The 27,888-nt window shown below is 46.6% G+C and overlaps 1 protein-coding gene across 1 annotated transcript in view; it reads left to right on the top strand.

The window, feature by feature from the left end:
• The window catches only part of LMBRD1 (LMBR1 domain containing 1), a 358,364-nt gene that overhangs the window by 79,128 nt on the left and 251,348 nt on the right, over positions 1 to 27,888 (top strand). The window contains exons 4-6 of the mRNA XM_061568975.1: positions 7,042 to 7,142; positions 10,169 to 10,236; positions 26,164 to 26,252. Of these exons, the coding sequence (XP_061424959.1) occupies positions 7,042 to 7,142; positions 10,169 to 10,236; positions 26,164 to 26,252 (258 nt within the window). The remainder of the gene's footprint in view (positions 1 to 7,041; positions 7,143 to 10,168; positions 10,237 to 26,163; positions 26,253 to 27,888) is intronic.

The following is a 27,888-nucleotide window of genomic DNA, read 5'->3' on the forward strand; positions in this document are numbered from 1 at the left end:
AATCCTGCATATGACAGGGTTTTAATTATGTCGCTACATTGTTATTAGGTTGATTTTGAACCGGAGCATCGATTTATAATAGCACCTAAGCGTCGGGTTATCTCGGCATAGCGTATACACAAGTGTCTCCGTGCTCAAATGAGCAGTGTTGCAGGAGGCCTGTCTATTAGTCAACATGGCGCCTGTAAACACGGGCGCCACGGTGGCGAGATGTTAACTACCTCGCCTGGTATACAGGAGGACATGAGTTTGATCCCGACCCTGATACCTGTATATTTGGAGTTTGCATGTTCTCTCTCCCCGTGGTGGCGTGGATTTTTCTCCGGGTCCTCCGGTTTTTTCCTCCGCACTTAGATACGTGCGTCTTAAGAGTATTTTGGCTGCTATAAATTTCCACGCGATGACAGGCCGCTGAATTGAGCTATAATTTGTAAAGGCCCAGGTCGCTTCTGAAGAAGAGCTGTATAGCTCAGTGGGCCTTGCCTGGTAAAGTAAAACATTGTTTAGTTTTTGCACGCTTTTTATTAACTTTGTCTGTTGTATCCTCAAATCTTGTAACTCAATTTTAACCCACTTTACAATGTGGTATCAACTGCAAATTTGGTATACTTATGTTATACTGATGACAATACTATATTCTATCATTAAAAATAAGAAAATATATATTTTTAACATTATTTTTTATATGTTATGTTTCGGCTTGGGTCTAATTGTCCACGCTCAACTGACGTTGGCTGTAATTGGCCACGGTCCCTTACGTTATGGCAAGCCTCGGGGCCACTTCCTGGAGTCGTGGAGTTCTTCCATTACTAGTAGGGTACATTTCATTAAAGCGTGTTTAAAAAAAAGTTTTGTTACAATATTACTTATTTAGTTTACTTGCAAGTTATGAAAAGGACACATTCCCTTAGCAGGGGAAACAGTCTCTTCCAAAGGAAGAGACCACTGTTGACATTTCACAAAGCGGTACCCAATTTTTTTTTTTACCAAAAGACCCAAGAATATGAATTCCTGCAGTCACGAAAGCTTTAAGTCACGATTTAGTACCCAATTTATTTACCGCATTGTAATGATCGTCCGAGTTGTGCTCTCAAAGTGGATTTGCCAATTGTAAGTCAAGAGAGGGCTCCTGACTGCAGTGCTACGCGGCCGGCCATCACGTATACATCAGCACTTGTTCAAATATATAAAAGTCGTGTTGCACGTGTCAAATGCTACGCGCGTGCCCCATGTCATCGTCTTCATCGCCTGCTTGTCAAACTATCACATGTGGGTTCATCACCCAGAAATGACATGGCACACTAAGCAAAGTGTTACTGGATTATTGACCTTTTTTCTGACAAATAACATGTCCCGAATTTTAGAGCATGTTCCTTGCCCGTTGGGACAATGATTGTTGACATTTTCGGGCGGCTTGGAGTATTGCTCGGCCTGTCGTGAAATAAATCATTATCCAATGCTAATCGGAAAAAGCAACGCTTGCATATGTTATGTTCACGTGCTCTTTTATGTATCTATCCAAGTGCTCAAAGGTTCCGAGTTTAAATGTCATTTATGGATAGACTCGGCCCATCACATCTCTAGGGTCAATAAAATGAATACTACATTCTGGGGACGGAAACGGCAGTAAGCATTGAGAGATTGGCCCTCACTTTTACAATCTTCAATTTCTACCACTGGCCCAGGACCGCCAGGGGAGATGAGCAATACCCAGCGTACGTTTGAGCAGAGACCTTTTGACCTTTTGGGTATGGTAGTACTCTCTCAAGTTGTGCCTAAGACACAGATAGACTAGAGGTCATGTTAACTTGTCAGTGCATGTCTATTCATACGATTTACCAGGAACACATCTCTTCATGTTGCATCCTGGCCATTTTAGTTGCTAAACAAGGATGAAAAATATGGCACGTTACATGGTTTATGTAACACACTTCCATTGCAAAGTTTGGCAGTTTTGCTTTAAATAAAAACACATTTGCCCATGGCTGGAAATTGGAGTGCGCGTATAAAAACGCACGAATTGCAGCAGTCGTAATACTCGTTGAGACTTGGGTAAAAAGAAAATAAGTTTATTGTCATAAAACTGGTTCACCGTAAAAATGTATTCACGTAAAATAAGGCCAAATTTGTTTAAGAGCATCATGTTAAACACACATCGCCATCGCGACATTACCGTTGCATGATAAAAAAATTGAAAATACATATGCCACAAATGTAAATATATGCTATGTGGTATCACAATATAAAGTGTCAAAATACAAAGCATTGGATTTACAGAGTATCTAAACGTGACTGGCCCCAGATCTGAAGCCTGCTTGCTGTACTTTCCCCTGCAGGCCGGCTAGATGCTACCTTGCCAGAAGGTGTCTCGCATATCACGATCCACTAACCCAGGGGGTCAGCAACCTGCAGCTCTGGAGCCACACGCGGCTCTTTAAGGACCGCTTTGTGACGTTATTTATTTAAGACGACCGTCTCGTATTCACAAACATCACGGCTCTTGAAATATTGAGTTTTTTTTACTGAATTCGAAATAAATGTCTCATTATTTTGGTTGTCGACCCCTGCACTAACCCCACATTGCCACCGCACCCCATACCACAACACAATCAAAATGTACTGTGTGGTTCGCAGAGGTTTGGATGTGGCTGTGTTTGGATGGGGCTGGTGAGGGCCTTGGTACCGCTCGTGTTGGCGACTTCGTTCAGATTATTTAGATTATTTTGCTGCTATAAATTTCCACATGATAAGCCACTTCGTTGAGCTATCATTTGTGGCCAGGTCGCTTCTGAAAAAGAAAATAATAGCTCAGTCGGCTTTGGTAAGATTAACAATAGTTTTAGTTTTATTTGTAATATTTTATTACGTGATTTGTTTACTTTTCCCATACTTTGCACTCTTATCGTTTATGCATTGTTGTTGTAACGTTCTAACCTGCCGCTTACTGGTTATCTGTTAAAAAGAGCGTTATAACTAATCTGATTCCTCCATTGTAAATAAATATTCAGATTCTGATTAGTAAAACGCACAAAGCATCATCTCAAAGTGGCCTTATCAGCAGCGCCGATCTCCATTGGTGGCCGCCACGAGCCATCGGCTGACCACTGGTGACTTTGTGCACATTGGTACTCGTTTTATCGGCCCCGGGAGGTTTGATGGGCTGAGACGATCCCTGACCGCGTCTCAAACGTTCTCAACCGTCTCGTTTGCGAGTCGAGCGATCGAGCTGTCGTGGCCACCACTCGACCAGACGCTGCTGCTATGAGAGGGACACTGGGAAAGTTGCCTGGACGGGGAGATCCCTTCAGGGGTCTTCATTATCCCTCCTCACGCAACCCTCTTCCGCATTGTGTTAGATCGCCTCGCGCAAGCAAACAGCAGGCAGGCAGCGCTGGATGGACTGTGTGTGGGAGTGCAGTCAGGCTGCTGTGTGGTTGGGCACTTGCGTGGCGAGATGTTAAAAACCTTGCCGGTATGCAGGAGGGTTGTGGGTTCGATCCCGATCCTGATGTCTATTGTATATTTGGAGTTTGCATGTTCTCTCCATGGTAATGTAGATTTTTTTGTCTGGGCCCACTGGTTTTTTTCTTCCACATTTGCAAACATATTTAATTTCCATATAATAAGGCACTTCGTTGAGTTATCATTTGTGGCCAGGTCACTTCTGAAAAAAGAGCTATGTAGCTCAGTGGGCCTTACTTGGTCAAATAAATTTTTTTTTGTATAATTGCACTTGTGGCATATATATGTATGCAGTTTATATCTTCATTTTTATTTTAACTTTGAAGATATCCCAGCGGAAGAGAAGTCCCCCCATGGCCCTCAATCCAGAATCAGAATCTTTGTTTAGACTTGAGGAATCGGATGAGCTATGAAGCCCTTTTTCAGCACGACACGGCCACGTGTGCCATTTGAAACTCGCCGAGAACGTGCGTGTGTTCATTCGGCTTTGTGAATAGAGAGTAGCGTATAAGTAGTCACCACGGGCTAGATCTGGGCTGGACAGTGATTGTTTTAACGCTGCGAAGCCACACATTTCGGCGGCGGCCTGGACAAATCGGGGCTTGTGAAGTCGGGCGTTGAAGGAGCAACGCTCCACAAGTCACCTTTTCCATGATATTTCTCCTCGATGGCGTCTCTTGGTATTTGTAGCATGGCAGCATAACCCTTGCCCTCCGCAGGAATTGAACAGCGAGCCTGTCACAACGTGTCCCAGATTGTCAATCTGCCGCGCTCCGCTCCTGTTTACCGGGATAGACGATGTTTCTAAACGCTCCCCCCCCCCCTTCCCCGTGTGCACTGCATGGGGTGGCTTTTTCGCTTGCGACGTTGATCTTCTGAAACTTTGGGCAAATCCATAGCTCGGAATATCTTTCCAGATTGTAATGAATCCACTGCAAGCAAAAATCTAAAGCTACAAAGAAAGATGAACTATTTTAATCAAACTGTATAATCTGTTTTACTGAGTGTCATTAAATTCTCTGCCAGAGCTCTAGTTGCTGCCTAAGGGGAAACAAAACACCGCTTTTGTTCTTTGAATTTCAGCCCACCTCTCATAATCATCATCGTCGTCGTCGTCGGTAATCATCGACCAACAAAACAGTAAAATGCGTGACAACGTATAAGTGTTGTTAATAGTGGGGAGTGGTGGTGTCGCGGTTAGCGCTACACTGCGCTACGAACCCGGCGACCCGAGTTCGGTTCCTGCTTACGGCCAACACCAGTGACGATTATCTGAACCGGTCCTGGGCCTCCCCTAGGTCGACTCAGCCTCAAATGAGTACCTCGTGTGTAAACATCGCCACTATGGAGACAAAGGCGGCCGGGCGTGGTGCTGGCCACCCCCCTCCCTCATGCGCCGTGCCAGCCTTCATAGGTGCTGCTCGCTAACAGCACTTGCTCCAACAGTCTGTTAAGGCTATACGGGGGATCTTTGTTTACAATAGACGATTTCATGATCGAATGTCCCCGTGCTTAAATTCACCTTGGTCAAAAGTGATAATTTCTTGTCGGTGAGCCTCACTGAGACAGTGGTTGAAGTCCCACACCGAGAGACGCATGAGCATGTCCAGAGCGTCGTTTTTCCGACCAGAAAAGTACAGGGTCGCATTCCCAGCGATTCACCGAGTTGTCGAGATTTGAGGGGTCGTGTATCGTCGCAAGAATATTTTTTTACCGTCTTGTTTGTGTATCTCAACTTCTCTGTCTCTAAACACATTTGTTTGCTCCATTAGCCTACATGTAATATGAGGATGTACTTCACGTGTCATTTTCATCAATCTTATTTAATAGATTCTTACACGCGCAAATTCGATACCTGCATTATTAGCATGACAATTGACGCGTTCTTATATGCCCAACTTTCACGCTCTGTCACCGTGCGTTAATATTATTAACCGATGCCAAATTGCAAGCCCCTCTGTGGTTTTCAAAATTTGGCATCGCTTCTGCTATTCCTCCAGGCAAAATTAATGCTAAAACGTATATCCTCTCACAGAAATGTCACACCTTCTGACGTGATGGCTTCGCCAGAAATTGAAGATGCTGCTTCTTGAATTAAAGTGGTGCCCTTGCGATTGCCTCCCTTTCTGTTTAATAACCCAAGGATATGCCACTGCCACTCCGGCATTGCACACGGGAGAAATTCGCTCGATAATGAACGTTTTTGCTCTGCCAGCTGTGCCAAGTCACAGTGTTTACCCAATACAGGACCGTTTCAACTTGAGGTAAACCCACCAAGTAAAAAATGCGTGTGATTAATATTTTCATTAGAAAAATTGGGCAGGGTGGTCTGCACGCTCAAACGAGCTTTGGGGCGTGCTCGTCGATGCTTTAGTGATGCCAAACCCAGTGGTGGAAATTCTGCGCCCGTGTGGGCAGTTGCCCAGTATCATCAAAGGATAACCACTGCACACTTGCTGCAAAAGTGAAAATTCATTCAATTAAAGCCCAGAAAAATTATTTGCTTAGTCATCCCTTGACCAGGATTGCAACTCGTCGCCTCCACGTTCTGAGTTGAGCGCTTTGGCGCAGAGTACCAACCAAACGATTTATAATAATACGAGGAGAATATGTTTCTGTTAGATAGTGCTGTTCCCATGTATAGAGAAATATAATTTGAAAAAATGTCATCTCTCGATTGCAACTCAAGCTGCTTGTCACTGTGTGTAATAACCAAGCTGAGGAATGGCCCAGACAACAATTAAGGGTCTATCTTACTCAACAGTTTTAATATGGCTTCACAAACTCGTAAGCTAAACAGCCCACCGTAGTAAAAAATTCCAGTCATGTGATACGTTAAATTTCTAACAACTTATTTTGCATCCGAATCGAGACGGCTGGCAAACAGGAACAGGCAGATAGTTTCTGGGCTTAAGGACTGGAGTTTATGAAGCCTTGCGCTAGATTGAGATCTAATCTGTTTCGATTATAGTGGCTCATTCACCACACATTTGCCAAATAAGGCCTCACAGTTCAGCTACGCTAAGTTAAGCACACAAATGGAATGTCACGGTTGTTTTGTTTGTGTGGTCTTATGTGAACACATTGAGATCCTGAGAGCCGCTACAATTGAGCACCTGTTTCAGTATCAGGTGCGTTAAGGTTCAAACCCGGGTCTCTGGTGCTGGCTCAGAGCACTTTGGCAGAGGGATTTGTGCATTAGCGAATGTTTCCTTCGGCACTGGCGTTGCATTTTGCATGAAGCAATCAAGAACCAAAATATTAACATTTCATAACGATAAGAATGGTGTTTTACTCTACAGCTGAAACAATCACGTTATAATGCAAATAAAAGCCCAAATTGCTGTGCAATTTCGTTCAATGTATTGTGTTGGCTAATGGCTCTAATTAGGCCCATTGGCCTAAAACTACTGCTGACCCTGTGTTTTTTTGTGGGCACAGTTTTAAATTCAATTGACTGTAGTAGAGTAAAAAAAATACCCACACGCTAACAGCAACAGCAAACGAGTGCTGATGCAGCAGTGGTAAAGGCCTAACAAGGTTTGTGTGTTTGTTTGTTCGTGTGTCTTATTTTCACAGCGCTGTATTCCCTCGTTCTCCTCTTCGTTTTCTTTTGGATTCCATTTGTCTACTTCTATTACGAAGAAAAGGGCCTGGAAGAATTTGATTCTACACGCTCGGTGAGACTTGGATTGCGAGAGGGGGGCGATGTAAACATAAATGCACGCATGACCCAGCCAGCCGGGTGGTGGCACTGTGGCTTCAGCGCTCGATTCAATAGCTGCTTGCAGTTTAAAATATCGGTCCCGGGTCAATTTACCCACAATTTACCCCGAGCTGGATGAAATCGGTGCCATCGTGCAAAAAAGAGCTTCATAGCTCATAGGATTTTTCCAATATAAATACATGTTCAGATTCTTTACATATTCAGAGTTATTGTACGGACAGATTGGCCACGCTATGGTTATTTACACCACTCACCCTGGGCTACCAATGTAGACTGGCACTTTGAAATGTAGTGTTGAAGACAAAGGGTAAGATTCACATTAAACAAACGTTCCCAAACACAGCAGCCTTTTAAACACCACTACTGCCGTCCGCAGAGACATCGACACTTTTTTGGCAGAATTTGGATGATTCTGGCCCAAAGTGTTTCCCATTTTTAATGGCAGTGTCATCTTCCAATGCATAAATGGCTGTTGTTGTAATAATGACATTTAGCCCTTGGACACGGTCCTTTTTTGCATGTCAGTGCTACAAATGGCCTGACCTCCTGACCCTGGCTTGGCTGTGACAGGTCCAGTGTGAGAGCCACGGGATGATGTGATTGATGACAGTGATTTTTAAATGATTGATAGTCCACTTAATGGCAGTGAACCACACCTGAGAGGAAGTCTGTAGTAATCTGTTAGCAGCCGTGTAGTATTACCGCTTCTCTCGGTTATCCTTAATGCCACTGTTTTTATCTTTGTGTGTGTTCATCTTTGAATACTCATATGCATGAGTGCCTTGTTAAGACATGTTCAAAGGTTTGGCAAACGTTTATGGTTTTCTATGCGTGCTTTTTGCTTTTCTGTGATTCGCAAAACAACGGCATGTTTTGTTATTTTCCAGGTTATTAGAAATCATTGGTATTCTTTAGTTGTTTTCTTGAAATCAACTGTTCACATTTATAATGACGTCGCAGTCTAAGGCTTTATAATCCTTACAAACACTATTGGCTTGAAATGTAGCTTCAAATGAGCACTCCATTTTTCTCAATGCCCATTTAAAGCTGTCTGAAGATTCATTACAATTCCTTTCATTCGCATCGTTTAGGCAGTCGATATGGATGGGTAAAACATTGTCACCGTTTAATTAAGCGGATCAATTAATCAGGCCTTTCCTGATACAGTTTCCCACAGGAATGGGCTTAACCATTTTTGTCACCGAGAAGCTGGGACATGTTAAATGTTTTGGGTCCCTTGGGGAGAGAAAATCAAATGTTAACCTTTTTAAATTAATTGGCTTGAAAGCCACGTGAATATATTTGAGTGTAGATAGCTACATTGCAAATAGAATAGGTTTAAGAGTAACAGAATTCAGGTGTGTTTTGATACACATAGGCTTTCGCGACCAATATCATCGATAATACAGGTTTTTTGGGGTTGGATCGCGTATGTATAAATGTGTCGTTAAATCCGCCACCACCCGACACGGCCAATTAGTAAGGTTTGTCACGTTAACAAAACACCGGTGGAGAACCAAGCCACAACATTTACAATGTTTACAATGTTTAAAATGTTTAAAATGTTGTGGCTTGGCTCTCCAACAAACCTTACTAATTGGCTGTGTCGGGTGGTGGCGGGTTTAATGGCACATTTATATATTTACGCGATTTAACAAAAAAAAAACCTGTATTATGGATGTTTTTATTTATTTCTGCATTTATACTTTTAGAAAAGGATTCATTGATAAATGCTATAAATTGGAAAATCTAGATTTACATATAACTACGTGGCAATTTTTTATTCAAATGCAAATTTATGTTAAATCTGCAATCATCAAAGGGTTAATGGATGCTAATTTAAAATTAAATACCCCCTACAGGATTAGGTAAAACTTTTGCAATCTGGCCAAAGGCCAAAGAAAGGCAACTTGAACTAAATTTCTCAGGCTGATCTCTTTTGGATGTAAATTCAGGCTTGAGGTGGAAGTGAATCATTGGCAAGCGATTGTATACTGTCTGTTACTCTAAAGTGATTCAAATCAAGATAGTATGAGATTGTTAATTTCTGTTAGAAGATTACATTTTTATACTCGCTTCAGCGAAATGAATTGGTGTTTGTGTTTGTAAAAATCACGTTTATGATGCTGAAAACCCGAGCGTTTAGGCATTCATCTCATTAAATTTATTGACCCCGGTAATAACGCAACATTTATAAAAATTATATCTAAAAAAATCTGCATCCTTCTACAGACACCAACAATGTGGAGGCACCTACCTATTGTGTTCACAGCTAGTGATAGCGGGGTGACGGTCCGTCTACGGGATAACAAGTGCTAACCACTCGACTGAATGGTACTCGCTTTGTTGACCGCGGATGGATGATGGGCATTTTAACGTTGTGATCTACATCGATAATTAAATAATCGTCAACTGATAGTTGAGTTATTTCTGAACGATGCATTTGTGTGACCGACTTATGCCTTTGTACACGCTCTTACGACACACCCTATAATGCGTTTCAGCCAAATAAAAAACGATCAAATAATATGAACAAACCTGTTGCCGATGCACTTGGGGCAAATCTCGCTTTGAAGAATGCAAGTTTTTCGTGTGAAATTGCCACTCTAATCGGCCGTACTAATTGCTATACACGGAGCATTTTCCCGCGAGTAATAAACCGTCCTTTGCCTCGAGCGGTGCGATCCGCCCGCGTTGCCGAATGTGTAACGTTTGGCAAGATCCGGCGCCTTGCTCGCCTCGCTATCCGCAGCTGCTTGCCTGCGGTTCACCGCCGGCGGCCACTGTCCAATTCTCAGCACTTTGTAATGAAACGCTGCGAAAGTGAATGAAATCGGCATCGTTAACTTTTCAGCTTGATGCGAGTTCTCGGTGTGTGTCCATCTTTCTCCGTGTGTGACCTCTCCCGGCTGTGTTCCCCCTTGACGGTTACGGCTGTGACGGGACCGTGACTCGTGTTTGTGTGTGCTTGCGTTGCAGCGGCTCTGCACTGCCTTCAAGTACACCATTGGCTTTGTCGTCGTGTGCGGAGTGCTGCTTCTGATTGGGTGAGCCAGCGTTATTTCGCCTGCTTCTGTGAATTGCACTCCATCCATATGTTCGCGACTCCGGTTGGCCAGTTCCGCAGATGTTGCCTTGCGAAGGGTGAATTGGCATTTTGCCTGTGATGCAATGAGACTTTGGAATGAACTGCCTCTGGTTGATACTGCAGGTGCGTTAACCACAGGGTAAGTTAAAGAATCCCGTGACCTTATCTGAGTAGGCGGTGTGTTTCCTGCCATCACGGTGAAAATCGCCTATTTCATAATTCTTTATCTTTACAGAGGACAACAAACATTTCAGGCAGTGTTCCTTCTTCAATTGCTGCTTAAGATCCAAAAAAATCCAATTAGTAAGTCTTACATTTTCGAAAATATTTGTTTAAAACCAGCAATAGAAAATATCTCACTTTTTCCAAAAAAAAAGAGAAACAATTCCACGTCTCAGAACTCGGGAGCTCGTGCTGCGTTTCGCGACCTCACGCTTGCTCTGCGCGAGCCGTCCCACCTCCGATTAATACGGTCGGCAACCTATGGTGCGAAAAGAAGTTCAACGTACATAGGTATACCGGCGCTCGCCACGCCAGCATTCCCACCGCTGGCTCAGAGCCACCGGTGCAGAGATGAGCGCCATCCTGTCGTGAACGCTGTACGCAATCCTAAACCTCTGGTATTGTTCTCACGGTAAACAATAGGAACCATCCCCAAAGTGATTGGCATTTTTCAGGTCGTCTCAGTGGGCGTGCACCCACCCCACCTGAATTAATTCTAGACAGTGATTTTTTCTTATTTAATTTAAAACAGCTTTTAAACGCAACGACATCGCAAGATGCCGTGCGAAAAAGTGGCGCATCGCGGGGATGCGAGGAAGGAATTTGACGTTTTTAAATTAACGTGCAATAGGAACGAGCTCAAAGGTGGGGGATAGTTAATCATAGAGACACGAGGGGAGATGAGGAGTGCCCCATGAGTCTGAGCTTGAACAAGAGCAAGCGTAGGGATTCTAGATTTGAAGCTTTCGTGACTGCAAGGATTCATACTCTTAGTTCTTTCGGTAAAGTCACGCAGGTAAAATATTAAATCAAAATTAATAAAAAACAAAAACAATAAAATCATGACGTTTCGGAGGCAACATAGTTTCACCTGAAGACGGAAGCTTGTGTTGCCTCCGAAACGTCGTGATTTTATTGTTTTTTTTATAAATTTTGATTTAATTTTTACCTACGTGACTTTACCGAAAGAACTAAGAGTATCAAGCGTAGGGAGTCCACAGCATGGACGGCTGTGGGGAGGAGGGATTCCAAATTGGTGGGGGGGGGGGTAGCAGCAGAGAAGGAGCGACACCTCCCGTCGCTTGGGCATTTTTTGTCAGAAGGCCGTGGGTTTGCTCGAGCGGAGTTTACGTGAAAGCGAGCAGAGTGAATTACAGAGGGGAGAGGTAGGAGAGTGCTCAGATGGAGCCTTGGACTGACTCGATGGGATCGTGTCATGAACGAAGACGTTCAGAAGCGACTTGGTGTGGCCCCCATTGCGGACAAGATGCTTGAGGCAAGGCTTCGGTGGTACGGCCATGTGATGCGAAGAGGAGAGTCATCAGTGGCCAAGACTGCCATGCGTATTGAGCCAGAGGGCCGCCGTCCACGCGGACGTCCAAAGAAGCGATGGATGGACCGAATAAAGGAAGACATGAAGACGGTCAACGCATCCCCCGAAGATGCCCTGGACCGAGCCAAATGGAGAAGATAATGCCGAAAAGCGGACCCTGCGCCACAGCGGGAACGCTAGGAAGAAGAAGAAGAGGTAGGAGAATGCGTGGGGTAGAGTGAGATGAGTGGGGTGAGTCTACGGATGATTGAGAAAATGACTCGCGGCTACATTATATTAAGAAAATAGTCTTTTGATGACTCGAGATAAAATATCATGACGAGTGTATTTTAGAGATTGTAGCAGTGGCGCCTTAACTAAACTGACCTATTTTAGGACTGCTTATGATTCAGTGCCAATGTTCAAAACCCAGAGGCAAACTTTAGGCAACTTATTAAAAATTCTGCGAGCAATTATGGATATGTCACGAGGCAACCTGCAAGGAGAGCTCGCTTTAACAGTTTAAATCTGTTGTAAATACCTTATAATTTGTACTTAATTCGTCGTTTAATGCCCGTCAATTTCATCTTGTGATGTTTCTCCATCGGCAGTGCTCGTAGGGCAGGGTTCCTGGCATAGTGTGGTCGTCGGGGTCAAAATATGTCGAATGCCAATGGAACTCTCCAAATGCGTGAAATCTTTGCGGACCCTGTGTTGTTGAGAAACGAATTCAACATTCACTTGACGGAGTTTGGGGATCGACACGAGTCTTACTTTAAGGCACCCGCTTAGGGTATTCTTACGCATACGCACACACACGTGGAATTTATATTTAAATCGTGAGTCGAGACTTTAAATTTCGATTTAAAGCTTTCGTGACTGCAGGGATTCATCTTCTTGGTTCTTTCGGTAAAGTCACGTAGAAGGGAAGTAATAAAATAATAAAAATAAAACATAATAAAATAATTCTCACGACGTTTCGGCCACAACGCAAGCAGCCGTCCTCAGGTGAAAACCAGGTCCGTCGAGGCGACAGAGTCTGAATGAAGCAGCACACGAGCTTGGAGCATATATATAAGCTGGGCGCATTGACAAAGGAATTTGCATATCAAGATGAATTTAGCATATTCATGGGAAATGCAGGAATGTGATTAGTACTGCATATGCATGTGCATTATGCACGATTAACAGCATCAAAGGGAGCTACAGTTGCTGCTGCTGCTGCAGTTGCTGCTGCTGCAGTTGCTGCTACTGCTGCTGTAGTTGCTGCTGCTGCTGCAGTTGCTGCTGCAGTTGCTGCTACTGCTGCTGTAGTTGATGCTGCTGCAGTTGCTGCTGCAGTTGCTGCTACTGCTGCTGTAGTTGCTGCTGCTGCTGCAGTTGCTGCTGCTGCTGCAGTTGCAGCAGCAACTGCAGCAGCATCAACTACAGCAGCTTCATTCAGACTCTGTCGCCTCGACGGACCTGGTTTTCACCTGAGGACGGCTGCTTGCGTTGTGGCCGAAACGTCGTGAGAATTATTTTATTATGTTTTATTTTTATTATTTTATTACTTCCCTTCTACGTGACTTTACCGAAAGAACCAAGAAGTCGAGACTTTGTCAGCAAAGCACGGGGCCAACAATATCATCGTCTGCTTGCTCAAACGGTGACGGCGCGGTACTCCACGACCTGTTTTAGGCCCTGAGAAAGTTTTTAATCGGTGCAACGTAATTATCTACGAGCAGGAACCCGTAGAACTTGCGTGGAAAAAGGATGACGAATATGTACGACGTCATAACCCCCTCTCCTGAGGAGAAAAGCGGGTTATGACGTCATAACCCCTCTCTCCTGCGGAGAGAAGGGCGGGTTATGACGTCATAACCCCCCTGTGGAGAGAAGGACGGGTTATGACGTCTAACTCCCTCTCTTGTGGAGAGAAGGGCGGGTTATGACGTCATAACACCTCTCCTGTGGAGAGAAGGGCGGGTTATGACGTCTAACTCCCTCTCCTGTGGAGAGAAGGGCGGGTTATGACGTCATAACCCCCTCTCCTGTGGAGAGAAGGACGGGTTGTGACGTCATAACCCCCTCCTGAGGAGAGAAGAGCGGGTTATGACGTCATAACCCCCTCCTGTGGAGAGAAGGGCGGGTTATGACGTCATAACCCCCTCCTGTGGAGAGAAGAGCGGGTTATGACGTCATAACCCCCTCTCCTGTGGAGAGAAGAGCGGGTTATGACGTCATAATCCCCTCTCCTGAGGAGAGAAGGGTGGGTTATGACGTCATAACCCCCTCCTGAGGAGAGATGGGTGGGTTATGACGTCATAACCCCCTCCTGTGGAGAGAAGAGCGGGTTATGACGTCATAACCCCCTCTCCTGAGGAGAGAAGAGCGGGTTATACCGTCATAATCCCCTCTCCTGTGGAGAGAAGGTCGGGTTATGACGTCATAACACCTGTGGAGAGAAGGGTGGGTTATGACGTCATAACCCCCTCTCCTGAGGAGAGAAGGGCGGGTTTTGACGTCATAATCCCCTCTCCTGTGGAGAGAAGAGCGGGTTATGACGTCATAACCCCCTCCTGTGGAGAGAAGGGCGGGTTATGACGTCATAACCCCCTCCTGTGGAGAGAAGAGCGGGTTATGACGTCATAACCCCCTCTCCTGAGGAGAGAAGGGTGGGTTATGACGTCATAACCCCCTCTTCTGAGGAGAGAAGGGTGGGTTATGACGTCATAACCCCCTCTCCTGTGGAGAGAAGAGCGGGTTATACCGTCATAATCCCCTCTCCTGTGGAGAGAAGGTCTGGTTATGACGTCATAACACCTCTCCTGTGGAGAGAAGGGTGGGTTATGACGTCATAACCCCCTCTCCTGAGGAGAGAAGAGCGGGTTATGACGTCATAATCCCCTCTCCTGTGGAGAGAAGAGCAGGTTATGACGTCATAACCCCCTCCTATGGAGAGAAGGGCGGGTTATGACGTCATAACCCCCTCCTGTGGAGAGAAGAGCGGGTTATGACGTCATAACACCCTCTCCTGAGGAGAGAAGGGTGGGTTATGACGTCATAACCCCCTCTCCTGAGGAGAGAAGGGCGGGTTATGACGTCATAATCCCCTCTCCTGTGGAGAGAAGGGTGGGTTATGACGTCATAACCCCTTCTCCTGTGGAGAGAAGTACGGGTTATGACGTCATAACCCCCTCTCCTGAGGAGAGAAGGGTGGGTTATGACGTCATAACTCCCTCCTGAGGAGAGAAGGGCGGATTATGACGTCATAACCCGCCCCCTCTCACCACTCCCGCGTCTCTTGACGTCACTCCCTGTCGTCCACCTCACCCGTGTCGCGTGACGTCATCAACCCCTCTCTTCGTGCCCCCCCCCCCCCGCGTCTGGTCACCCCCTTTGCTCACCAACGTACCCCAATCCAGCTTGACGTCATCACCCTGATGCTGCAGCCACCAGTGTCGCGCAACGTCTCCTCACTTACCTTCTACGTCCCGTGACGTCATCAACCGCCCCCCCCTCCTCCTCCTCACATCACCCCAATCTTGCGTGACGTTGGTGCTCCTGTCCCCAGCAGCCCCGTGTCTCTGAGGTCATCGGCCCCTCCCCTCCACCTCACCAACGTGGTGTGACGTTATAACCCCTCCCGCCTCCCGGCTGGCAGACAGACCCATAACCTGTCTATTTAAAGCTTTCGTGACTGCAGGGATTCATCTTCTTGGTTCTTTCGGTAAAGTCACGTAGAAGGGAAATAATAAAAATAAAACATAATGAAATAATATATAAAAATCTTTTATTATGTTTTATTTTTATTATTTTATTATTTGCCTTCTACGTGACTTTACCGAAAGAACCAAGAAGAAAAAAATAATTAAAATAAAACATAATAAAATAATATATAAAAATCTTTTATTGTTTGATTTTTATTATTTTATTATTTCCCTTCTACGTGACTTTACCGAAAGAACCAAGAAGAAGACACATACCTATTATCATACAGAGACTATGCGTTAGCATGGTGGTTTTTTGTTTGTGTATATGCTCTGTCTCGTTTGACGCACAGCCGTAGCAGCACGTGGTGGCAGTGGGGGGTGGCAGGCTTTCTAAACTCACACAGAACTCCAAACTCGTGATGTTAGCCATGGTTGGAAATTGAACTCGGGTTGTTGCTGGGCTCATAGTGCAGTGCGTTGACCACTACGTCACATTATTACTATTTACTTACTATTTATTATTTTGGCAGGTGAGGGCCCGCTCAGCTCTCTAGCTCTTTTTCAAAAGCGACCTGGCGACAAATGATAGCTCAAAGAAGTGGGTTTCAGCAGCCAAAATACTCTTAAACGCGTGATGTTGATTCTAATTGTGAAGTGAAAAACCAGGGGACCCAGAGAAAAATCCATGCGACCACGAGGAGAACATGGAAACTCCACATATACAGCAGGCGTCAGGGTCGGGATCGAACCCACGACCTCATGTATACCAGGCGAGGTAGTTAACATCTCCTAAATACCGTGATGATGATGATGATGAGAGACACGCAAACTCCAAATATACAGCAAGCGTCAGGGTCGGGATCAAACCCACGACCTGTATACCAGGCAAGGTAGTTAACATCTCCTAGCCACCGTGATGATGATGATGATGAGAGAGAGACACGCAAACTCCAAATATACAGCAGTCGTCAGGGTCGGGATCGAACCCACAACCTCCTGTACACCAGGTGAGGTAGTTAACATCTCCTAGCCACCGTGATGATGATGATGATGAGAGACACGCAAACTCCAAATATACAGCAGGCGTCAGGGTCGGGATCGAACCCACGACCTCCTGTATACCAGGCGAGGTAGTCAACATCTCCTAGCCACCGTGATGATGATGAGAGAGAGACATGCAAACGACAAATATACAGCAGGCGTCAGGGTCGGGATTGAACCCACGGCCCACCTGTATACCACGCGAGGTAGTTAACATCTCCTAGCCACCGTGATGATGATGATGCAAGAGAGACACGCAAATGTAACGGGTTCCGGAGACACTTGTAGAGGTAACTTCTTTATTACAACACAACACTCCAACAGTCCTGATACTCTGTTACAGCCTAGGTACACAGCCTAGGTACACAGCCTAGATACTCTACTCTGGCTACGCTCTGGAACTCGCCCTCACCAGGTCGTAGAGTCGGGAGTTCCAGAGTCCCACCACTCGCTCTCACAACATCCCAGGGTCTTCAGATGGCTGGTCGTGGGTCTTGGGTCTTGAGTTACAACTCGCCCCGATCGTCTAGGGAGCTCCCCTTTTTATGCCTAGTCCAACGAGGGGTGGGGCCGTGTGCGCCACCAGACATCCCACAGAGCACACACAGCCCCCCCCCCCCCCCCGTTGGCGGCGCCAAAAAGGCTTAAGCGCCTGGGAACCCAACGCCTGGCGCCCAGAGGCTTAAGCGTCTGGACCCCCTGGGAACCCAGCACCTGGCGCCCAGAGGCTTAAGCGTCTGGACCCACCTGGGAACCCAGAGCCCCCAGCAGCCCCTCCCTTCTTATGTCACTACACAAACGACAAATATACAGCAGGCGTCAGGGTCGGGATTGAACCCACGGCCCACCTGTATACCAGGCGAGGTAGTTAACATCTCCTAGCCACCGTGATGATGATGAGAGAGAGACATGCAAACGACAAATATACAGCAGGCGTCAGGGTCGGGATTGAACCCACGGCCCACCTGTATACCACGCGAGGTAGTTAACATCTCCTAGCCACCGTGATGATGATGATGAGAGAGAGACACGCAAATGTAACGGGTTCCGGAGACACTTGTAGAGGTAACTTCTTTATTACAACACAACACTCCAACAGTCCTGATACTCTGTTACAGCCTAGGTACACAGCCTAGGTACACAGCCTAGATACTCTACTCTGGCTACGCTCTGGAACTCGCCCTCACCAGGTCGTAGAGTCGGGAGTTCCAGAGTCCCACCACTCGCTCTCACAACATCCCAGGGTCTTCAGATGGCTGGTCGTGGGTCTTGGGTCTTGAGTTACAACTCGCCCCGATCGTCTAGGGAGCTCCTCTTTTTATGCCTAGTCCAACGAGGGGTGGGGCCGTGTGCGCCACCAGACATCCCACAGAGCACACACAGCCCCCCCCCCCCCCGTTGGCGGCGCCAAAAAGGCTTAAGCGCCTGGGAACCCAACGCCTGGCGCCCAGAGGCTTAAGCGTCTGGACCCCCTGGGAACCCAGCACCTGGCGCCCAGAGGCTTAAGCGTCTGGACCCACCTGGGAACCCAGAGCCCCCAGCAGCCCCTCCCTTCTTATGTCACTACACAAACGACAAATATACAGCAGGCGTCAGGGTCGGGATTGAACCCACGGCCCACCTGTATACCAGGCGAGGTAGTTAACATCTCCTAGCCACCGTTATGATGATGATGAGAGAGAGACATGCAAACTCCAAATATACAGCAGGCGTCAGGGTCGGGATCGAACCCACGACCTCCTGTATACCAGGCGAGGTAGTTAACATTTCCTAGCCACCGTGATGATGATGATGAGAGAGAGACACGCAAACTCCAAATATACAGCAGGCGTCAGGGTCGGGATCGAACTTAGGACCTGTATACCAGACGAGGTAGTTAACATCTCCTAGCCACCGTGATGATGATGATGAGAGAGAGACACGCAAACTCCAAATATACAGCAGGCGTCAGGGTCGGGATTGAACCCACAGCCCACCTGTATACCAGGCGAGGTAGTTAACATCTCTTAGCCACCGTGATGAGGATGATGAGAGAGAGACATGCAAACTCCAAATATACAGCAGGCATCAGGGTCGGGATCGAACCCATGGCCCAGCTGTATACCAGAGGAGGTAGTTAACATCTCCTAGCCACCGTGATGATGATGATGATGAGAGAGAGAGAGACACGCAAACTCCACATATACAGCAGGCGTCAGGGTCGGGATCGAACCCACGACCTCCTGTATACCAGGCGAGGTAGTTAACATCTCCTAGCCACCGTGATGATGATGATGATGATGAGAGAGAGACACGCAAACGCCAAATATATAGCAGGCGTCAGGGTCGGGATTGAACCCACGGCCCACCTGTATACCACGCGAGGTAGTTAACATCTCGCCACCACCACACTGCTGCTGCCACCCACGCAACGCACGGACATGCACACACACACGGACATGCACACACGCTGCTCACTCTCACGGGGAAGGCAGTGGAACCATGATCGTTCCAATGCGTTCCCGTTATTGCATCGACAGCAGCGTGCGGCGAGAGCGCGCTTTAGTTGTGGCCCATCCGAGCGACAAATAAACCCACGGATGTTTTTGGAGGGGGGTCGGGCGGGGGGGTGGAGTAAATGAGTAATAACGTTACAAAAAATAAACGCGTAAACAAAAAAGTGAGTGAATAATGTATGTCCCGTCTGCAAGAAAAACGATCACAGTCAATATCTAATGAATGAATGATCAAATGAGTGATTCTTGGAACACATCTCTCCTGACGTAAAAACTCGTGCATGTTTGGACATCTGTGCACTTAGGAGATTGACAAATACATACTGTCACGATGGTAGATTTAGCTCAAATTTCTGCGAACCATGGGTGGTGCTATCGGGGGAAAGAACAGCGCTTAGCTTTTATATTTTCTCACTGGTTTCTATTGTTGTGCACTTTAGGGCATGCATTCATCATCGGAAAAAGATTCAAAGTCAATGAACACCCTTACACGACCGCCTGAGTCACCGCGTTTCTCGTCTGACCGTGGGATCTCTTTTATTTGCAGCGTGAGGGGATTGTGCAGAAATCTCTCAAGACTCGGGAGTTCCGAACGAGGATTGCTAGGAAACTCAAAATTGTATTCGTGAGTGAAGGTGCCTGCATAAGTGTAGATAACCTGCACAGGTCGCATCTTCCCACGGCCGTCCACAGAGAGAGGGCTACCCAGGTGCGTGCCTCTTCTGGCACAGGCGCCCTGTCATGTGACCTCGCCACAGTCAACGTATTCTTTCTGCACAAGCTGTCAGGCAGAGGGAAACTTGCTGGCTCGGGTGATTTATAAACTTTTATTATTTTTTTACTTTTGACTTTTTTTTTCTTCCTCTGGGCCGTTTTCCCCTGTTCTTCATTTGCATGCATTTAGTCTCTCTTTGAAATGGCTCCCAATAAAAAAAGTGTTGGGCGCCTCGGTGGCGAGATGTTATTTACCTCGCCTGGTATGCAGGAGGGCATGGGTTCGATCCCGACCCAGACGCCTGCTGTATGTATGGAGTTTGCATGTTCTCTCCATTGTATTGTGGATTTTTCCTCTGGTTCTGTCCCTCCACATTTAGAATCAACAGGCGTTTAGAGTATTCCGCCGCTATGCATTTTCACGTGATAAGCCACTTCGTTGAGTTATCCTTGTGGCCAGGTTGCATCTAAAAAATAGCGATATAGCTCTGTGGGCCTTACCTGGTAACATAAAAATAGTTTCCTAGTTTTTTTTCTTTCATCAATTTCGGCAGCTTCTCCGCGACAGCCGATGGCACCAGCAGCGTTATGACGCCGACGAAAAGACGAGTGGAGTTCGTTGGAGTGGATCGACACTATCCAAAGAACAACGACACTTCCTCGCTGCGATCCGCAACAGCTGGTTGTTCGGCGCAGCGAGCGGCCCAGAGCTTGTTGATCGCTCGGGCGCGAAAATCCATTGTGTCTCCTTGTCCCCCCCCCCCGCTCCAACTGGCCCGAACGGGGTGGGATTAAGGCATGTCCCCAAATGACCAGCGCCACACACCCCTTCCCCACCTCTTCCCCCCTCCGCATTGCTACAAGCCAAGCTGGACACGGTTGGTGGTTGCCGGCGCTGTCCGAGGACACGGTGACGCACCCCGACGAAGGATTGGCAGAAGGTCAATGAGGCCCTTCACCCTACAAGGACTCGAGGGGTTCACTTATGATTGCTAGGGTTCCTTTTGCAAATGGCCATTATATTCTGTTTGCAATTTCTATGATAGTGGTGTGAATTCCACATTTCCTCTGGCGGTGATGAGTCTTTACTCAAGGCCACTGCTGATGATGTTCGACAAAGTGGTTCTTATTTTACGCACCCTGGAGAGACATATGGTGCCATCTTGCTGTGTTATTCTTAGGATTCCATGTGAATAAGCAAGATTCGAGGCATATTTTATCCTTGGGATTTTTATTCAAAGAATGTGCCTGGGTGTTGCCGTAGTTGGAGCGGCCATCTTGCAGTCAGAAGCTAGTGAGGACAAATCTCCATTGGGATTGACGCAGTCCATCATCCCCCTGGAGTCAATGAATTGTTTTTGCTTCATGGAAAGTCACCGATGCATTGTTCTGTGGAGAAAAACTGGTCTCCACTGCAGGAAAGTGAAATTTGAAGTTCTGCCTCAGGGCTGCCAACAGGGATGAGTGCTGATCAATGTTGGTTTGAGCACAGGGACAAAATTTTTTTCACGAATACCGAGAATGAAATGGCACATCGCACGGGTGTGGTGCCGATAGAGAATTAAAATTTCTGCTGCTACCATGAGAATGTGGAGTGTCGGTAGATATGAGCGCGAACGCACGCTCATATGACCGACGGGACACCTTGCCCGCACGTGAAGATGTAGTCGGTTGTTTGACCGTCCGGTCCAACCTCTGCGTCAAAACACAGAAATGCTTTTCATATCCAGACTTCAAACACAGGAGCCCTGCATGCAGCAAATTGAGGCGTGATGTTTCCCAACCCACCGGCTATTTATTGGGCAGCACACAGAGAGAGAGAGCGCTCATTAAGGGCCTGAATGATGGGCGCCGAGAGCTACGTGAACCGCCCCAAAGCCTGATTGCTTGGGCCGCTGCACAATAATGAGCGGCGATTAGCAGGTGCTCAGATGTGCCGCAGACCCAGCGTAGAATCGATGCGCTTGCGCGCTGAACGGGCCTTTGAAGCGGCCCCACTCATTAACGCACCGGCAACACTTAAACGCACCACGATATTTTCGAGGCGTGTTGCAGGTCACGCGGCCGTGTGATAATGCACGGACGGATCTTCGAACGGCGCGGAGGTTGTCTGCGCGTGACCTGTTGTCCTCCTGCGTGTGTGCCGTGACGACAGGTTGTTGCCCCGAAACGTCGCCAATTATATTTTCTTCTTCCTCTGTAGGTGACAAGCACCCCCCCCCCCCCGGATTTACTGACGAAATGTGTCGAGTTTTTGTTATTGATGTTTGGTCGTTTGATTCGGTTTGTAGATCAACGTCAAAAGCAAATCCGTGACACATTATGTCACGGATTGTTGTAAATAATATATATACATTTGTTAGTTTTATTTATAGCTTTCAAACCATCAAAGTCATAGAGGTCTGAGCAGGATTCATCTCTTGTGGAGAAAACAATTTATAAAGTAATTTGCCGATCGCTAAAAACACTTCAAGGGGGCTTGCTTTATTTCCATATTTATGACGGCATTAACAGTTGTGTTTCTCTGGTTATTGAAACTCAAAGTGTCTGATTCACATGCTGACTTGTGTTCATTTTGAATGAAAACTATCCAGCATCTCCATCAAAAATCAAGATCCCCCATATAGCCTGAACAGACTGCCCGAGGCAAGTGCTGTTAGTGAGCGTCTATGAAGGCCGGCACAGCACACGATGGGGTGGCCGGCCAGCACCACGCCTTTGTCTCCCCGGTGGCGATGTTTACACATCGCGCACTAGGTTCTCATTTGAGGCTGAGTCGACCTAGGCGAGACCCAGGACTGATGCAGCGAATCGTCAGTGCTGTTGGCCGTGAGCGGGATTCGAACTTCGCGTCGCCGGGGTTTGTAGTGCAGCGCGCTAACAGCTGCGCAACGCGCACACACACACACACACACGTTCGGTTGAATCGTCAAGGCGATTCATTTCAGCCCTTTTGTCAACGTGAGAATCTCATCTCATGTATATTTATATAGCGCCTAAATCCAAGGCGCTTTGTAACAAGTATTACATTGTACGTAAGATGATAGTGAAACTGTTTACTTAAAACTTTCGTGAATGCAGGAATTGATATTCTTGGTTCTTTCTTTTCTATCAACGTGACTTTACCAAAAGAACCAAGAATAATATGATAGCGGGGTTATTCAAAGTGGTGTTATTATGGTGACAGGAGGATAGGCGAGAGCGGTCAAGGGAGGGATAGTGATAGGGGTTGGGGTAGTGATAGGGGTGGTGATAGAGATAGGGGTTGTGGTTGGGGTAGTGATCCGGGTTGGGGTAGTGATAGGGGTTGGGGTAGTGATAGGGGTTGGGGTAGTGATAGGGGTAGTGAAATAGGTAGTGAAAGGAATAGGGGGGTAGGCCTGGTTGTAGCTGGGGGCCTGGGGCAGGGATTGGCAGTATAATTTGTTCGAAGGTTGATCTCTATTTAAACGAGCCACCAGGACGGGACTCATCACCGCTAGTGCTCCTAAACTATTGGTGAAAATAGCACATTCCCATGGCAAGGACCAGGATGTGCACAGGAAAACTGCCGTTTAATTCTACTTGAATTGGTATTCGTTTAATTGGTTTCGAAGGACGCTGGGCTGAGTCAACCCATTACCAAGATTTTAATTTGCAAGCTTCTGATTGAGCCTGAGAGCTCTAACCGCAGGGACCAACTGGCCAATTTAATAATTACCGCTCATACTTTTCAAATGCATTCACGATTGGATAATGTGTGGGGGAAAAATACACTTGCAGATGGTTGCTGTTGGAATTGTGAAATAAAGTGTTGGAAGGAGTCCCTCGTTTGTGCTGGTTGGCAATAGCTTAGGATATTGCGAGTTTGATTTAAATAAGCCAATTTCAAAACATTTGGAGGTTATGAAAGGCTCTTAGTTAATATGATTTGACATTACCTTTTCATTCTAAACAATCATGAGACATTTTTTATTCTACTTTCTGTCATTTTTTGCAATCTTCTGTCTCGGCAACAAGTGGCTAAACTGCTGGCTTCCACAATCCAGATCATTCCTCTTGATGAGAGTCGATGTGTTTCCTGTGTAAAATTTTTTATCTATTTTTTACTCATGTGTAATTTGCATTCTCTTGCCTGGTAGCAATTGATGCATCAAATTTTCCATCACCGTTATTATCTTTGTCGTTGCAATTGTTGAAATGGTAGCTCTCAGTCCTATCTCAGCTTGACTGAATAATAAAAGATTTGTTAAAAGATCATTCTTGTGGTTTCAAGGTTCTAAAATACACCCTGAATGCACGAAAACCGCTCCGTTGTTTTAAAATGTGCTGCGTAGTTGGTCGCCTAAAAATAAAAATGCATCCATGTGGTTTTGTAAGAGAGCACTCGACTTGGCTGTGAGATTTTAAGGTTTGTCAGCTGATTCCAGCCATCGTCCTACCAAGCTCAATATAAATGGGCCGTATCTTTTGGTGACATTAGCAGCGGTTGTTCTTGTACACGGAATAGAGTCTGTGATGAGATGTTTGATTAAAGTAGTATAGAATCAATGGCCCCCTGTTACTGTCCTGGTGAGCGAGCCGGAGTTTAACAAAGCGAGCAGGAAATCTGTTCACGACTTGTGGCAGAACACGCGAGAAATGTGATGGCAAGGTGCAGGACAAGACGCCGGGGAGTTTGATAGAGAGGATGGTAAGAAAACATTGTGGAAATAATCAAGGGGGAGGGGAGGTTGCGATATGTGGGACGCGTGTGCCGGGCGGAGATCTGGGTAACCGAGACGGGCATTGGAGTGGTTACCCACAGGTCGAGAATGAAAGCGAGGACCCAAAGTCAAATGGTGGGTGACTTTAATGGAAGACTTTGGAAATCAGGTATCAGCTGTGCAAGAGAAGCGGGCACGGTGTGGTGGCATCAATGACATTGTCCATTAGCCACGATAACCTCTTGATCATCCCAATGTAGGATTTCCATCATTGCTTATCGAGTTGAGCTCCACCAAACGTCTATGTATTTGCACATACTAGCAATAATGATTGACATTTCTAAGGCGTATTTCATCCGTAAATTCCAAAATGCCACCGTGTATGGAAAGCAGGACATCAACAGAACCCGCAGGGTAAACGGCCAGAACTATGGAGGGTAAATGTCAGTTTGAAGAGGCCGAGTTTTCAACACGGGACTTAAATAGCTCCAAACATCTATGATCGTCTTCTTGCCAAAAGCAAAGCGTTTTGTCATACCACGACACCAGTGGAAGTCCCTAGTTAGTGAGCTTGGGCACATTATCTGTGCCCGGCTCGGCTCAGCTAAGCCGAAGCCCTTTGTGTGGGACGCCGCCCCACCTTTGATGATCACCAAGCGATGCAGAGGATTGCTGCTTGGTTTTCCAGTGCCAACTTTCCCCACCCCCTCCCTCGATGCAAAATTCAAATTGACCACTTGAGCTCAGACATTTTTTTTACATACTTTTCATTGGTTTAAAAAAAAACTTGTTGAAATTTGTCGCGCATTTTCTGCTCGAGTGAACGATGTAATTGTGCCTTGCCTTTTGACACCTGGCAGCCCTTGCATTGTGGGAGGGCAACAACCCATGTGATGTAAAATCTACGAAAATTGTGTAACTTTAAGTACACCTATTGTTTTGCGTTGTGCTGATGACAATGTATTTATACTCTATCGTCATCATCATAATCCATCGTCCATCTACTGCGGTGTGAAAGCCGTCCCAAACTGCCGCGATTATTCCTACAGGATCCAGCGTCACACTCTCTGTACATGAATGAAAATGGTTTTGCATTGGAATTGATACTATTATTATAATAGTCATCATATTGATCGTTTTATCAATAATAAAAAGTGGACAATTCGTTTTGCTCGTGTCAAAGGAGTAAACAATTGGATGACCTTTTAGCTTGTGAGCCTGAGCCTGCGGTGGAAACTCTATATTCCCTTGACAGGAGCCAGGATGTTCGTAGGTTGTTCCTCTTTGGTTGTTGGGTTGGATCGTGTAAGCATTGCAACCGCCTGATTGCGGGTCGAGTGCGCGAATCAAAGGGGGCCTTCTGGCCACAGGTCGTGTCTGTGTGTGCGTCGGGGTGAACGCCCTCCAACAGCAACGAAGGGCAGAGGAGCGATGCTCATAACAACGCACGGAGCAAGTTGGCACAGTAGGGGGGGTACAGATCGTGCACCTGCCAGTCATCTTAGTCAGACGAACCCATAGCACCTGCTGGGAGTGTCCCGTGACCTACTGCCGGCGGGCCGTCGATACTTCACGCGGCTTCAAAGTGCACCTGGCCTGGCACAGGCGCCGTGGTGAAGTCACCATCACTCAGTGGTGAATGGCGGGCGTTGGTATTGGTGTGAACGCTCATTTTGTGTTGTTTCCGAATGACTGTTTTGTCTCGCCTCCTCTGTCTTTCAGGGCCTTCGTGCCTCTCGAGCCACCCAGTGACACCAACTCGACGGAATGGCAAAAGTTGGCGTATCTGTTTGAGGAGCTCGGCAGCGGACGTGAGTATAGCGCGAACTCCGCCGGGCGTCGCGGTCGGTTCCATAAACGGTCATTCTCAGAAGCCGGCTCAGCTGTATCGGGCAGGGACCTTGAGCATTTTTTTTGTCGAGCGGGGAAGCGTCGAGATGCCTCGTTTCCAGAACATGTTGAATTTGTGCCAGACCATCGCCCTTGCTTGACCAGTTTCGTGCCCAAACTGCTCTCTGATCTCACGATTACAGCGCAATACAGCGTGGATTCTCGCCTGATTTTAATTTACATCGCGCCTGAAACAAGGCGCTTGACGTAGAATTTCTTGTTTGTACACCAGAATCGTGCGGTGAGATGAGACGAGTTGATGAGAAGGGGATGGTGGTGCGTGAAAACGATGACGCGTGAAATGATCCTTATGACGGTACCCCGGGGTACCAAATAATACAAAATGGCCGAGGCAATTAAATATTTTATTTCTGAGACACTATTTTTTCTAGGGGTATACTTCACTCCGCGACTGGGGTACCAATCAATCTGAAATCAGTGCCACTCCGCGATGTCGAAACGCAGCGAGGACGATTTCGCTGAAACCCTGAACGGTCGTACGCACCGTAGTGCTGCATCGTGTACAGCTCGTCGAGATGAGTCGATTGTCACATCGCCAACCATCAACAGACTAAAAACAAGTAAACCCGTAAAAACAAAGTTTTTCACTATAAATCCTTTATATGCGTGGCGGCTAGAGTCCTCTCGTCCTATGGCTTGAGATGGCTGCCACCTATAGGTCAGATGATTGTCTGCCACCATTAAGCAATTGGTAATTAAATATTTAATTTGTTTTCCCTAGACAGTGTAAAATTTTGGATTTTTTTTTCATGAAAATTAATTGTCACACACAACGAGTCTGTGTGGAAAATGTCAGCTCGATTGGATCACGGGAAGTGGGTTAAAAAACGAGCGAAAGATTTGCACGGTCCTAAGCAAGCAAGCAAGCACGCAAGCAAGCGAACTTAATATAAAGGATTTAATGACTGCATCACGGACATTACGCGAGAGCCGGGGTACTATGGTACCACGGGGTATCGCCATAAGGTTAAAATAAACAATGAAAGTGACAATGAGTGGGTGTGATGAATGGGTCGGTAAGTTGGGAAGAGGGATGGAGTTTGCACCTGCGGTTAGCACGGTTGGTTACGTACGGTGGGGAAGGAGTTCAGCATACATACAAAATTATGGGGAAGGGAGGAGGGGAAGTTTGGGCAGAGAGGGGATGGAACGGTGGCGCAATGGTTAGCAATTTGCGCGAGGAACCCCGTGACCCGATTGATTCCCGGCCACATCTAAACATATCTGAACTCGTCCTTTGCAGCCTTAGCATCAACCCATACTCACCAGAGGGGTGAAGTATGGTCAAACCATCCTCATGACGGAAAGACATAGGGGAAGGCCTTTATGTAGTAGCGGATAGACAAAAATAGCTGTAGATGACTGTTGCGTTAGTGGTGCCTAAGCACAACAGTGGGACGTGCAACACGGGATAAGGGAGGGGTATCGGAACCAGAGTGATATCTCGATTAATCTGGGGTAATTTCGGGGGTTGGGCGGTGGCCCGGATAAAACTAAAACATGGATAATGCATATCATGTGTAAATTATGCTATAA

The sequence above is a fragment of the Lethenteron reissneri genome, chromosome 42 (genome assembly GCF_015708825.2).
Source record: "Lethenteron reissneri isolate LAM-NWPU_2019-01 chromosome 42, ASM1570882v1, whole genome shotgun sequence".
Classification (NCBI taxonomy): domain Eukaryota; kingdom Metazoa; phylum Chordata; class Hyperoartia; order Petromyzontiformes; family Petromyzontidae; genus Lethenteron; species Lethenteron reissneri.